The 14,110-nt window shown below is 47.0% G+C and overlaps 1 protein-coding gene across 1 annotated transcript; it reads right to left on the bottom strand.

The window, feature by feature from the left end:
- Positions 1-7,049: 7,049 nt before the first annotated feature.
- On the bottom strand, positions 7,050-13,149 carry LOC124616389 (CASP-like protein 4A1). The gene is made up of 2 exons (XM_047144695.1): positions 13,132-13,149; positions 7,050-7,691 (listed from the first exon to the last, which is right to left on the bottom strand). The coding sequence occupies exons 1-2, from the start codon at positions 13,147-13,149 to the stop codon at positions 7,050-7,052; spliced, it is 660 nt and encodes a 219-aa protein (XP_047000651.1).
- Between the last annotated feature and the right edge of the window lie 961 nt (positions 13,150-14,110).

Here is a 14,110-nt window from a genome sequence, read left to right as displayed (position 1 = left end):
AAAATCATAAGCAACGCTCCGCGCTACACACGCATCGCGGACCTTCACCGGGAATACCGGCTAGATACTATCTTGCAGGTATTCCAAAAACTCTCCACACGACTGTACAATAACACGAGACACTCGCGCAACCCGTTTATCCTTTCTCTGGGTAACTACGACCACAACCATAGATGGAAGCATAACAGACCAAAGACATTACTGGCTAGGAACTGAACATCTATGGTCTATAGAACGCTAACACGACAGTACTGGCGAGCCCCTGCAACACAGTTATTACTGGAAACCCAGATGTGCGACTAGCCGAAAAACAGGCAACCGCAGGGAAACCGTACTGTACACAGCACGCAAACCAGCCACACACACCCCCTTACACAGTCCGTGAGCCGATCTATGACCGATCGCCCACTAATCCACAACGACCTTGAACTGTTGCAGGGACGCAGCAACTGCAGCAAGCGCCGCAACAAGCTCCAACAACGACAAAGGTAACGATGCACGATACCTCGAACTAACACAACCACACCTTGCATGCACTGTCGCAGATAGCAAGCCGCTACTGCCCTTACTACCCGTCCTACTGTCGCAGAGGTTTTTTCCCTTGGCGCTGGCCTTGGCACTTTTTTTCCTCTGCTCTTACAACCGCTACCCTTCGATCGCTTTCGACCACTTCTATCTCCTGATGGACCATGTTAATGAGTAGTCTTACCCAGACGCATGGATAACATCACAGCCTGCATCCTGTGACGCCTGATTCAGAACTAACATGCATACGGAGGTGACAGTAGAACTTTTGTGTTGGTCACCACGTTGGTGCTGGCGTGGAGGGGCCCCATCCTTAGAAGAGAAAAATTGTGACTGTGCGCCACCGCCGCCCGCCGCCGCCGCCGCCGCCGCGACCTGCTCCACGTCTCGCGTACTCGCCGGGAGAGCGGGCGGAACAGGGGCGCCGGCCGCCTCGTGATGGATAGCGGCGCGCCGGCTGCAGTCGCGGTTCATTTCCGGTGGGGAGGCCCTCCTGCACTGGCCGGTCGCTCTCTCTGCTGAGGAGCACCACTACTGAGGGGACGCGCTCTGCAGCTGCTGTCGCCAGTGCACGCTATCAAAAGCCGTACACGGACAAGCGAACCGGCAGCAGTGGACAAGCTCAGCCTCATCGCCTCCCGTATTCAGAACGGGGCAGACGTGTTCATCTTTCACGGTAAATGCAGATACCATGTAAGTTCTCAGCGCATGTTAAAACACAAGAAAAGGATTGCAGACGATGACGGGGTATGTTAAGTCATGACGTGACGACAGACTGAGTAAACAGTAACAGCCTCTAAACAGGAAACCACGCAGGAAAAGCGATGAAAGAGTTGGATTGTTAATTTTTGCAGCAATAAATTACATTACTCTTCTTTCCCGTACTGGAAATCCTTGTCTGTTTTTGCACTAAAAATCGAATGAATACTGTAGCCAGCCAGTCTATAAACAGGCGATAATGGAATATGCTACAGCAGACGTGGGCCGCCTTTAGTAACCCGCAGGCCTGATTCATATACAGTACTTATTTAAGCTCGCGGACCGGCTCGTCGCGCATAAAGTCAAAACTATAGCGTCAGAGTACGATCATGTTCGCTACATCCGCAGATGTTTACGTTTGTTAAAGTGTTGTGAACATAGTTTCTTTACTTACGACGTTTTACGGTAGCTATCTCGAAAACTTCCACTGTAAAATTCTGCAACGCCGTTTGTAAAGAAACTATGTTCATGACACGTAAATAAATCTAAACCTCTGAAGATACTGTGCCAAGAATCTATAAACGTCATCATAGAAAAATAAACGCGTCTAAAAGCAACTGGTGTAGTTAATTCACTATACATTACCTACAGTTTCAACAGCTGATGTGCTCTAGTACTTTCACATGAGACAAGAATAATTTACTAATGTCAGTACAAAAAAAAATTGAAAAACAAAATACGGTAATGAGACAGACAAGTCGACAAGCAGTTACGAGTAACTTTGCGATTTTTGGCCACAGGCACGTCACTACAGTTTTTTAAGTTAGTTTTTTAATATCCACAAACACTATTAGCAATGATTTCTTCAAAAAGTTCTCTAAAAATACTAAATATTGTAAAAATACTTACAATGACTCATCCAATAGGCATCGGTTCTTTCCGTAACACTAAATAAATTAAACCATTATTTCTTTGTTAATTTTAAAAGTCTAATTCGCCTTAACTTAACAAACACTGAGGTGACTTAAGTCATGGGACAGCGATATGCACATATACAGATGGTGAAAGCATCACGTAACAAGGTATAAAAGGGCAATGCATTGGCGGAGCATCATTTGTAGCCAGGAGACTCACGTGAAAAGGTTCCCGACGTGATTAGGGCCGCACGACTGGAATCAGCAGACTTTGAATGCGGAATGGTATTTGAACTTAGGCGCATGGGACATGGGAATTCAATATTCCAAAATCCACAGTGTCGACAGTGTGCCGAGAATACCAAATTTCAGGCATTACCTCTCACCACGGACGACGCAGTGGTCGACGGCCTTCAATTAAAGACCGAGTGCAGCGCCGTTTGGGTAGAGTTGTTAGTGCTAACAGACAAGCACCACTGTTTGAAATGACCGCAGTAATCAATGCGAGACGTACGACCAATGTATCCGTTACGACAGTACGGCAAATTTTGGTGTTAATAGCCAATGGCAACAGAAGACTGACGCGAGTGCCCCTGCTAACATCACCACATCGCCTCGCTCGTGACCGTATAGGTTGGACCCTAGACGACTGCAAAACCGTGGCCTGGTCACATGAGTCGCGATTTCAGCTAGTAAGAGATGATGGTAGAATCTGAGTGTGGTGCCGACCCTACGAAGCCATAGCACCAAACTGTCAGCAAGGGACTGTGCACGATGGTGGTGGCTCCATATTGGTATGGAATGTGTTTACATGGAATGGATTAGGTCTTCTTGTTGAACTGAAACGATCATTGACTGGAAATGGTTTTGTTCGGCTACTTGGAGACAGTTTGCAGCCATTCATGGACTTCATGTTCCCAAATGAAGATGCAATTTTTAAGAATGACGATGCGCTATGTCACCGGGCCACAGTTGTTGGCGATTGGCTTGAGGAATGTTCTGGACAGTTCGAGCTAATGATTTATCCACCCAGATCGCCCGACATGGATTCCATAGAACATTTATGGGACATAATCGAGAGGTCAGTTCGTGCTCAAAATCATGCACCGCAACACTTGTGTGGACGACTATAGAGGCAGCATGGCACAGGATTTCTGCACGTGACTTCCAGCGACTTGTTGAGTCGATGTCAAGGCGAGTTGCTGCACTGAATCGGTCAAAAGGCGGTCCGACATGATATTAGGAGGTATCCCATGACTTGTGTCGCCTCAGTGCATAGCGGCTGTATTATGCAGAAGCCAAACTGAAAAAATGGGAACAACTGGATAGTGCATATTCGAAATTGCCCCACGGGTGGATTACAATGCGAACGCTTCACTCTCTCTCCCACGAATTAATTCCCCAGGCCGGACTGAAACCAACTGTGGATCAGATCCGTCCCGCAGGTCGCCTGTTTCCTAGCCGTCTGCTACACCGTGTTGCAGCAGTCCGACATTTATCAAATTTTCTGGAAATGTTCATCACACAAAGCTCACTAAATGATTAAACTGCCATTCCATTTGGAGCAGATGACCATCATCATCAGTAAGGAGAAGTGACTCCAACGAATACGAATACGAACTTCTGTTCGTCGTTATATGGAAATAAACGGCTTCTGATTGTCAGCTTTATGAATTTCTTGCAATTCCTGAAAGACATACTATGTCAGTTTCTGAAGATTTCTGACTGTAAGTTTGCGTGAGGATACACGTCGTCCCATCGCATACCAGCCATGCTCTATGAGTGACAAATCAGGGGACCACACAGCCCAGTCGAGGATCCGTATATTCCTACAAAGTATCTGTCATGTGAAGTGCAGTGTGGATTCTTCAGTATACTAATGGAAGACTCCATTTGGTTTGATGATCATGGAGGGTATGTCAAAATTTTCGTAGATGCGAGCTATGGATAGAGATGGCAACTCTGTTGGCGGTGGTTGAATTTTTCTTCGGGAAACGTCATAATAAACACTAGCTCAGCGTATATACGAAGCGTTACACAAATCCTCTTTTAGGTTTCTAAGGGTAGTGGGGCCGCGCCGGGACTAGCCGAGCGGTCTAATTGCTCTGCAGTCATGGACTGTGCGGTTTATGCCGGCGGAGGTTCGAGTCCTCCCGCGGGCATGGGCGTGTGTGTTTGTCCTTAGGATAATTTAGGTTAAGTAGTGTGTAAGCTTAGGGGCTGATGACCTTAGCAGTTAAGTCTCATAAGATTTCACACACATTTGAACATTTTTTGATGGGTTGTGGATCTGGACACAGTATACAAAATTTTGGTAAGAAACTGATGTCCGAAAAGGTAACATTTGGATATAAATTAAGTCTGAAGATAGTATCACTTCTAAATGTCTCGCCGCACGGTAAGCACACAAACTGAGAAGAGGGAACCGCTGTCAGTCCCCTGACGTAATGTGCCCTCTGTTTACGGTCACTGTTTCAGCGTTTTGCCCATTTGTTAGTCCGTCATTGATCAGTAATGACAACCAAGTCAGTACAGGATAGCGGAATACACGACTGAAAAGTGCACCGAGATGTTGATAATTTACAGTTAAGATGGATATCCCGGCAGAGCTCCACAACGTATGTATCTAGAATGTTTTCAGTCAATCGCATACCATTTTTGTCGGACATCAGAAACAACAACAACGACTACGAGTGATGCGAGGAACTGCTACGTTCGTAACTAGGAGGACGGACTGTGGTGCTCCGTGGACGCGTCCTACTCTCGACTTTGGAGAAGTTGTCTTTCGTCACTGACGATGAGTACTCAAAATTGTCCATGCCATGGACGTGCCCCAAACGAGCGTCTGCCTGATCCGAATGACCAGCAAGTCTTCCCTTATCATAGACAGAATGTGCGTGCGTTGACTTCGGCAAATTTTCCGCAACGTGCCAATTTCCGTTCGTTGTAACATCACTGTGTCGAAATGTCCTAATTTCCACGCCATGTTTTCTACAGATGTAAGTCACTTCACCATGAGGGCTAGGAAACAGCCACATTTTGGATTATGGAAATCCTCATGCCACATATTGCTGTGGATTTCATCAATGCTTGAGTGTCAATGGCTCTGAGAACAACTGGACTTAACATTGGAGGTCAACAGTCCCCCAGAACTTAGAACTACTTAAACCTAACTAACGTAAGGACATCACACACATCCATGCCCGAGGCAGGATTCGAACCTGCGACCGTAGCGCTAGTGCGGTTCCATACTGAAGTGCATAGAACCGCTCGGCCACACCGGCCGGCTTGAGTGTCAACGTATCGGCTGGGATCAATAATGGTCGTGTTATTGGGCCGTACATTCTTCCATACCGCCTAACGGCTTCCATATACTTGCCATTGCTGCAGGAGGTACTGATGGAGTTGAAAGATTTGCCTCTGTCACTCCGTCAGCAAATGTAGTTCCAACACACGGCGCACCCGAGCCTTCTGCACGTAGCGTTCGCAAACATCTCAGCCTAACATGCGGTGGAAGGTGGACGGGTCGCCTCCTTGGTAAGGTCGGGCGCCAGATTTAACTCCTGTCTATTTTTTCTTGTGGAGCATCCAATATGAGAGTCGTGCACGATCGGAAGAAGATCTTGTTGCAAGAGTTGTGGTGGCAACAGAAAGTATTTCAGCACAAGCCAGGGTTTGTGGATCGTATGTATGAAATTATGTGTCGCAGTCACCTTATGCAACGAGCACCAGGGTCGCCTCGTAGAGCAACTCCTGTGAAGCACGCGCGTCAGAGCACATTGATTCTGCTGTATGTATCCTATGAATTAGGGGATCTATAGTCCGATCCACGAATGATGGCGACTCGTGCACGTCGAGGCGCCAACGGGGATTGTATTGTTGACAATTACAAGCGACAGTTGCGGTGGGCGCATGCGCGTGCTTTCGACTCGAAGAAAGCATTATCCTGCAAATTACGTCTCTCGTTTGCTTAGGCAGAGTTTATCCCTAACCATCACAGTCAGCGATCATAACCCGTAAGAAACGGAATTGAAATTCACTAAATAACTCGGTACCATCACGTTTAATGCTCGCATTAGCTACGGAATTCAGAGCAGAGCGCTCAGAACATAGTGAACGCTCATTTGCTGTCGGAGCATACGTGACGTAGGTGCGCAGAACAGGCCTAACTCGATCGCCATCGGTCGTAACTGCAACTATAAAAGTGATTCGTTCTTCAAATTTATTTCACACTCAAATGGTTCATATAAGGACATGGGTTCTTCGTGAAAAATTTAGCTACCATCTCCCCGGGAAGTCTGTATTTCCAAACACTACGCATTTACTATCACATGCTAAATAACTTAGAGCAAGTCATTCCTGCGTGTGATTCCAAGAAATATTAAAAGTTACCAAATCAATAGCGAACTTTGCAGTTTGATGACACATCGCATCCCAGTGTCCCTTGCAATTCAGGATCACCTATTTTCCCACTTGAAACTTTAAGGATCTATGCATTGGTGGCGCAAGTAAATATTTAGCTACCGCTGATTAGTGAACTGCAGTGGTCTGACTGTTGACAGACCCTAATGGCGCCAAAACAACCCCAAAATTTCTACGTGGCGACAGTCAGATGGAGAGTCAATTTCGTTTACTGGTGTAGTGGATTACATAACAAATTCTTATATTCGAAAATGATCGAGAGTTAATGATAGAAGTGTTATATTTCCTTTCCATTGCCTACTCTGATTATACAGCGAACTTACATGTCAATGAATCTGCTCTTTCAAAGTGCTTTGAGAGGAACCAATGTCACTACGATCTTATCGGTGAGTTAATTTAAAATTTCTCAGGCGACAGGAGCGAGTAAGGCATAAAGCGCGGCGAAGCTGCGCTTCCAAAGTGCTCGACAGCCGACGCGGAATACATTTCCTAATCTTTTCCATTTTCAGCCTCCGCGGCGACAGGCGAGCAGAGGAATCCAATTCCACTTGTCGCGATGGGATAATTATATTTCGGTAAAATAGCCGTCCCGTTCCGAAGGGAGGTACGAGGGGGCCTGCAGAATAAGCGAGGGAGGTAGGGAACGGTGACGGCGCCCGGGCGGAGCCGCGATCGCCGCCGAGTTAAGGAAATGGAGTAAATCGTTAATTCGGCGGCGGCGGCGGCGGCGGCGGCGGCGGTGGGTGCGCGTCCTCCGCCTCCGGCAGGTCCGGGCCGCAAAGACGGCAGATATACTGCCGCTGGCGGCGGCGGCGGCGGCGGCGGCGGCGGCGGGCAGCGGCCGGCCCGCGCGGGGCGCCTCCTGCCTGCGTGCCTTTGTTTTCCATTTCCAGCGCGCCCGGAGCTCGTTTCCTGCCAGATTATAGCCCGGCCGCCATCTTGCTTATGGAATCGTGAAGACTTGCCCAGGAAATGAATCCGCCCGGCGGGCCGAGATGGCGAGAATAAATAGCCGAACGCGCGCCGGGGCGGCGTCGCTTCCAGGCCGGCGCGCTTGATGCTGATGCGTGCAGCCGTGCGGGGGCGGCGTCTGCCCTCGCGTCTGCAGCCCGAGGGCGAGCGCGAGCGCCCCTAACGGCCGCCGCGGTGACCACCAGCTGCCGACGTGACGCTGGCCCGCAAGCGATACACAGGCGCTGCCGTAGCGGCATATCTTTTGCTCTTAAGCTCCTTTTACTCGAGCGAATTTCTTGTCTCACTCCACTAGTCGTGGCTAGGGACACGAGGTAGGTTTTTCTCGGTACCGATATTTTCTGCTCGGCACTATCCGACTGATACCTAAAGTTATATCACTACTTTATACCAGGAATGGTATCGAATGATCTAAGCAATGATTTTGTGACGTACTGTTACGCGATATTGTTTCATTTTTCTGCCACTGCTTTGTGGTTATTTTATGAGAGTTCTGGGCACGTTTGCTTGGGAGTAAATACGTATTTTTGGCTGGCAGGTGTGCTCCTCCTGTGGCCCCTAGTTCCCATTTGTAAGCAGAAGGCAGTCAGTGCCCCTCCTAAGGACGGCAAGCATCCTCACAATTTCACAGAACTGGGACTGCGGCCTGCTTCGTGCTTTTGTTGGCTAGAGCCAGTATCTGTCCTCACTGAGAACCATTGCCGTTCCCTGAAAATAATAGAGCACGACCTCTTTTGTCTTTTCTGTATGGACATAAAAAGACGGAACGCTGTGGCATCTCCAGAGCTCCACGGGAATGTCAATTGCTTTCCGTGCAGAGCTTCGATATCTCTAATCGAATTAATGCTAAATCAGACTGCAAGTCCTTGTAGCAGCATGCAACCATTATGAATATAATTATTGGAAGTAATGAAAAAAAAGCTGCTTGGGTGCTTCAAGAAAGTCGCTGATTTTCTCTGAACTTGTTTATTAACTGTCAAGACGCGTTTCGGGTATAGCCCATTAACTCATGACCTGTTATAAACAGACAAAGTAATAGATGTTATGTTACAAATGTTTGCAGAAACGCAAATATCTTACAAAAAGGCAGTTATAAACAAACAATATTCAATAACAATACACTTTTTCTGATAAAAAATCTATATGCCATTCTACACTCCTGGAAATGGAAAAAAGAACACATTGACACCGGTGTGTCAGACCCACCATACTTGCTCCGGACACTGCGAGAGGGCTGTACAAGCAATGATCACACGCACGGCACAGCGGACACACCAGGAACCGCGGTGTTGGCCGTCGAATGGCGATAGCTGCGCAGCATTTGTGCACCGCCGCCGTCAGTGTCAGCCAGTTTGCCGTGGCATACGGAGCTCCATAGCAGTCTTTAACACTGGTAGCATGCCGCGACAGGGTGGACGTGAACCGTATGTGCAGTTGACGGACTTTGAGCGAGGGCGTATAGTGGGCATGCGGGAGGCCGGGTGGACGTACCGCCAAATTGCTCAACACGTGGGGCGTGAGGTCTCCACAGTACATCGATGTTGTCGCCAGTGGTCGGCGGAAGGTGCACGTGCCCGTCGACCTGGGACCGGACCGCAGCGACGCACGGATGCACGCTAAGACCGTAGGATCCTACGCAGTGCCGTAGGGGACCGCACCGCCTCTTCCCAGCAAATTAGGGACACTGTTGCTCCTGGGGTATCGGCGAGGACCATTCGCAACCGTCCCCATCAAGCTGGGCTACGGTCCCGCACACCGTTAGGCCGTCTTCCGCTCACGCCCCAACATCGTGCAGCCCGCCTCCAGTGGTGTCGCGACAGGCGTGGGTGGAGGGACCAATGGAGACGTGTCGTCTTCAGCGATGAGAGTCGCTTCTGCCTTGGTGCCAATGATGGTCGTATGCGTGTTTGGCGCCGTGCAGGTGAGCGCCACAATCAGGACTGCATACGACCGAGGCACACAGGGCCAACACCCGGCATCATGGTGTGGGGAGCGATCTCCTACACTGGCCGTACACCACTGGTGATCGTCGAGGGGACACTGAATAGTGCACGGTACATCCAAACCGTCATCGAACCCATCGTTCTACCATTCCTAGACCGGCAAGGGAACTTGCAGTTCCAACAGGACAATGCACGTCCGCATGTATCCCGTGCCACCCAACGTGCTCTAGAAGGTGTAAGTCAACTACCCTGGCCAGCAAGATCTCCGGATCTGTCCCCCATTGAGCATGTTTGGGACTGGATGAAGCGTCGTCTCACGCGGTCTGCACGTCCAGCACGAAAGCTGGTCCAACTGAGGCGCCAGGTGGAAATGGCATGGCAAGCCGTTCAACAGGACTACATCCAGCATCTCTACGATCGTCTCCATGGGAGAATAGCAGCCTGCATTGCTGCGAAAGGTGGATATACACTGTACTAGTGCCGACATTGTGCATGCTCTGTTGCCTGTGTCTATGTGCCTGTGGTTCTGTCAGTGTGATCATGTGATGTATCTGACCCCAGGAATGTGTCAATAAAGTTTCCCCTTCCTGGGACAATGAATTCACGGTGTTCTTATTTCAATTTCCAGGAGTGTATATACAAATACAAGAGACTGATGTAGACGACAATACTGCCATTACCAAAGTGTACAAAAACAGGTAGCCCCATTAACTCTACAGCTTGACGGCTACTACTGAAGTTCCATGCAAGCAATGACCAGCACAGCCGTGTGTGTTGGGAGGAAGACTAGGTCACGCTGAACCCCTAGCTGCGTCGATGCACGTTTAAAGAGCGACACACATATTGATACGCACTTGTTGTAATTATCTATGAAGAATTTAAAAATAGTACATCGGTCACTAAACGATCTGTTTATTGTTATTGTCTGTTTGTAATGGGTCATCAGATGATGGGGTAAACCCGAAATGCTTCATGACAGTTAATAAATTCAGAGAAAACCAGCGACTGGTTTTAAGCAACCACACAGTTTTTCTAAAATCCTTCTAATAATTCGACCCGAATGAGTCGCCTCACCCCCCCCCCCCCCCTCCCCCCGACCAGGACTGATGGGAAGAGGTTGAATAATCAGTGGAACACTGTTCCAGGCCAGTACCAACTTCTTGTTCCTTAATATGTGTTTTGTTCGCCAAGAGTGGGAAGTTTTAGCTGCGGTCCCCAGTTTTCGCATGAAGTAAGCAATATTCTTATTCCAGAATGGCTGTGGCTAAGCCATGTCTCCGCAATATCCTTTCTTCCAGGAGTGCTAGTTCTCCAACGTTCGCAGGAGAGCTTCTGCGAAGTTTGGAAGGTAGGAGACGAGGTACTGGCGGAATTAAAGCTGTGAGGACGGGACCTGAGTCGTGCTTGGGTAGCTCAGTTGGTAGAGCACTTGCCCGCGAACGGCAAAGGTCCCGAGTTCGAGTCTCGGTTCGGCACACAGTTTTAATCTGCCAGGAAGTTTAATATTCATATTCGTCACACTGGCAACAGCATTGAGTCATTCCCTCCATGTGTAGTTTTTTCGGAGATTGAAGTTGAGGGTGGAGAAGGAATTTTCTGTTATTTGCCTCCCGGATGCTATTTGACGCCGATTGGTACGCCCTAGCTGATTTTTAGAGAAACGTAAATGTCGCAATTTCAGTTGTACGATCCATATTCTAACCATATCTGAACTCACGGGTGTTGCCTATTTCATTGTCATGTTTGGTCTCTTTTTATGTCGTTAAATTTGAATTCGCGAGTTGCCCAGATGAGCTGCGTTTTATCTGTGCAGCATTCTGTATACTCTGGTACTCCCAGTAGTACTGGCGTCATCTTATGTAATTTCTATTGCTATTTTAGAGAACGTTGCTCTTTGTTAGTTTGACGTGAATTGTGTGCATCATAAAGAGCAAATGAAGACTGTTGTACTCACACCTGACTTAAATTTCAAGCTCCCCTAATTGCCCTACAATTTTTCCACAGTTGGTTGACCCAATAATAAAAAACATAACCCGTTGCATAAGTCAGTTGTTATATCTACTGTGTCGTTGTTTTCGTCGTATACAGTGGCCAAACACAACGAACTGTTGTTTGAAGTTAAAGAGACACTCCAGCGACTTTCAATTTATTATTATATTTATTAAATTTGGGGAGAATGAAATGTTTGGTAAAATCTCTATTATTAATGGACTCAAAAAAGGATGTGTCCTCGTGCCAACATTGATTTCCCTGTATCTTGTAGCCATGCTTGATGAGACGTTGTCTCAAAACAGTGAAGATACAGACCTTAAACGCAGTTTGGAGGAGGACTGTTTAAAAGCAGTCCAGACTCCAGGTTGAAGAAAATAGGCAAAAATGGACATCCATCTATTACTAATGGAGAAGTCAAAATTACCACAACATTTTTGGAAATATATCCGGAAAGCTAAGAGATGAACTGAAACACCATCAAAAAGATGGAAGGACCAAATGCAACTGCAGTGGGCCGAACAAGGCCTAACGCATGGCAGAAGAAGTAGAAGATCACATTCTAAAAGATTCACAAGTCTTTCTCAGATAAATGAACTGCAATATGTAGACGACAATGCTTCTCCATATCATACATCCACAGATCAGTATCGGTCCGCAAATTGTTTCAGAAGCGTACGTGAACGGTTTGAACTTTTTGGCCTGACTATCATCTGCTCAAAAGCAAAGATATTCACACAGCGGCTTTGCGGATTCAATATATCTATCTACATCAGTCCTTTGCATCATGTGGATCATTTCCTGTATCTAGGAAGTATTTTATTCGCAAATTTTTCATCGGAAAAGCGCGTAGAGCACAGAATACGTACACCAATGTTGCTTTCACATGTCTGCCCCCCCTCTCTCTCCCTCTCCCACTCTCTCTCTCTCTCTCTCTCTCTCTCTCTCTCTCTCTCTCTCTCACACACACACACACAGACTCCGGCTCATTCTGAATAAAAATGCACTGGACTAATGCTGTATCGAGCAGTTGTTGCTGCCAGCCTGCTCTGTGGTTGCGAAACCGGGCACTGTATCGGCGTGGTCTTAACAAACTGGAAAGCTTCAACTAGCAGAAGCTTTGGCACATTATGAACTTCACTTGCGATGACTTTGTATCGGACACAACTGTTCCTGAGAAGGCGAAGATGTACAGTCTAGAAGCTAGCGTCATTGATCACCAACTTAGATGGGTAGAGCATCTCCAGTGGATGAGAAACGACATATTTCCTCGACAAATCTTTTCGAGGCAGAAGATCCCGTCGTACTTCTCTGAAGCGCTGTATGAATCAATTCAAAAAGTCTAAACAGTTATTCGAAAAACAGGTGCGTCGCAGCACAAGATCGTGTTTACTGGTGCACAACTACTTCTGTTGTTGTTTTACATTTTGAGCAGGAACGTTGAAAACTTGAAAATGAGAAAAGTCAGAGTCGTAAACTTCCCCCGGTCCAGTCACGTCCTCCACCTTCTAGTGTGTGTAATCTACGTGGCCGCATGATTCAGTCTAGGATTGGTCTACTAAGCCATTAAACGTATATACATACCCGAACTGTGAGGCAACGAAGAAAATATAAGAGGAAAATGTAAGCTCGGATACGAGTATCAGCCAACGATGACTACGACTTACCCAGAATTTTGGCCTCATTACTCAGTTCCAATACTTTCAACAACTTTTACTGTGAAACCTTATTTTTTGCCTAATTTCATGATTATAGAAATTTGTGGTAAGTTCCTATGGGACCAAACTGCTGAGGTCGTCGGTCCCTATGCTTATACACTACTTAATCTAACTTAAATTAACTTACGCTAACGACAACACACACACACACACAGATGCCTGAGGGAGGACTCGAACCTCCGACGTGGGGAGACGTGCGAACTGTGGCAAGGCGCCTGAGACCCCGCGGCTACCCCGCGCAGCTTCATGAACCTAGGTCAACGAGAAGTACGATAAAGGTTTTGATGACAGAGTTTGCGAGGGTCAAAATATGTAATGTAAATGGCCGTATCTTTTGATTGCATTGACTTAGAAATTCCAATTTTTTACATCACCAAGGGACCAAAAGTTTAATATGCGACATAAATTTCAGCTTGATCGCTCTAATCGTTCTTGAGATAAAGGGTTTCTAACTGCCGGACAGACAAACGGACGGACCGGCGACAAAGTGATCCTATAAGGATTCTGTTTATAACGAATGAGATACGAAATGCTAAAAATGTATTTTTGAGATGACTGAGTTTCAAAAATTACGGTATTTAAAGGCCGTCCTAGGAAACCATACGAGTATCTTAGCAACGCGATCTGCCGTGATAGGCTCGATTAGCTTTAAATACTTTTAAAAATTTGGGAGTAATCGGTTGTTTTTTAGATTGACTTACGCCTTTATGATAGATATGGGCGCATTTGGTACTGCTTTCCAAAAAATGGATCAGCAGTGGAAAATATGTGTGTGTCCAACTCTTAAAATATCACTCTAATCTCAATGAATTTGATATGTAGGTTGTACTCCCGAAAGACACCTCAGCGTTGTAATTCCGCTATCTACATTTTGTAATCTGTAATGACAGTAATCTGCAACGAAAATAAAAACATTGCTTGATTTAGC

Source organism: Schistocerca americana, chromosome 5 (assembly GCF_021461395.2).
Source record: "Schistocerca americana isolate TAMUIC-IGC-003095 chromosome 5, iqSchAmer2.1, whole genome shotgun sequence".
NCBI classification, from domain to species: Eukaryota; Metazoa; Arthropoda; class Insecta; order Orthoptera; family Acrididae; genus Schistocerca; species Schistocerca americana.
The sequence above is the reverse complement of the archived record's forward strand: the minus strand, read 5'-3'. Positions and strand labels throughout refer to the sequence as shown.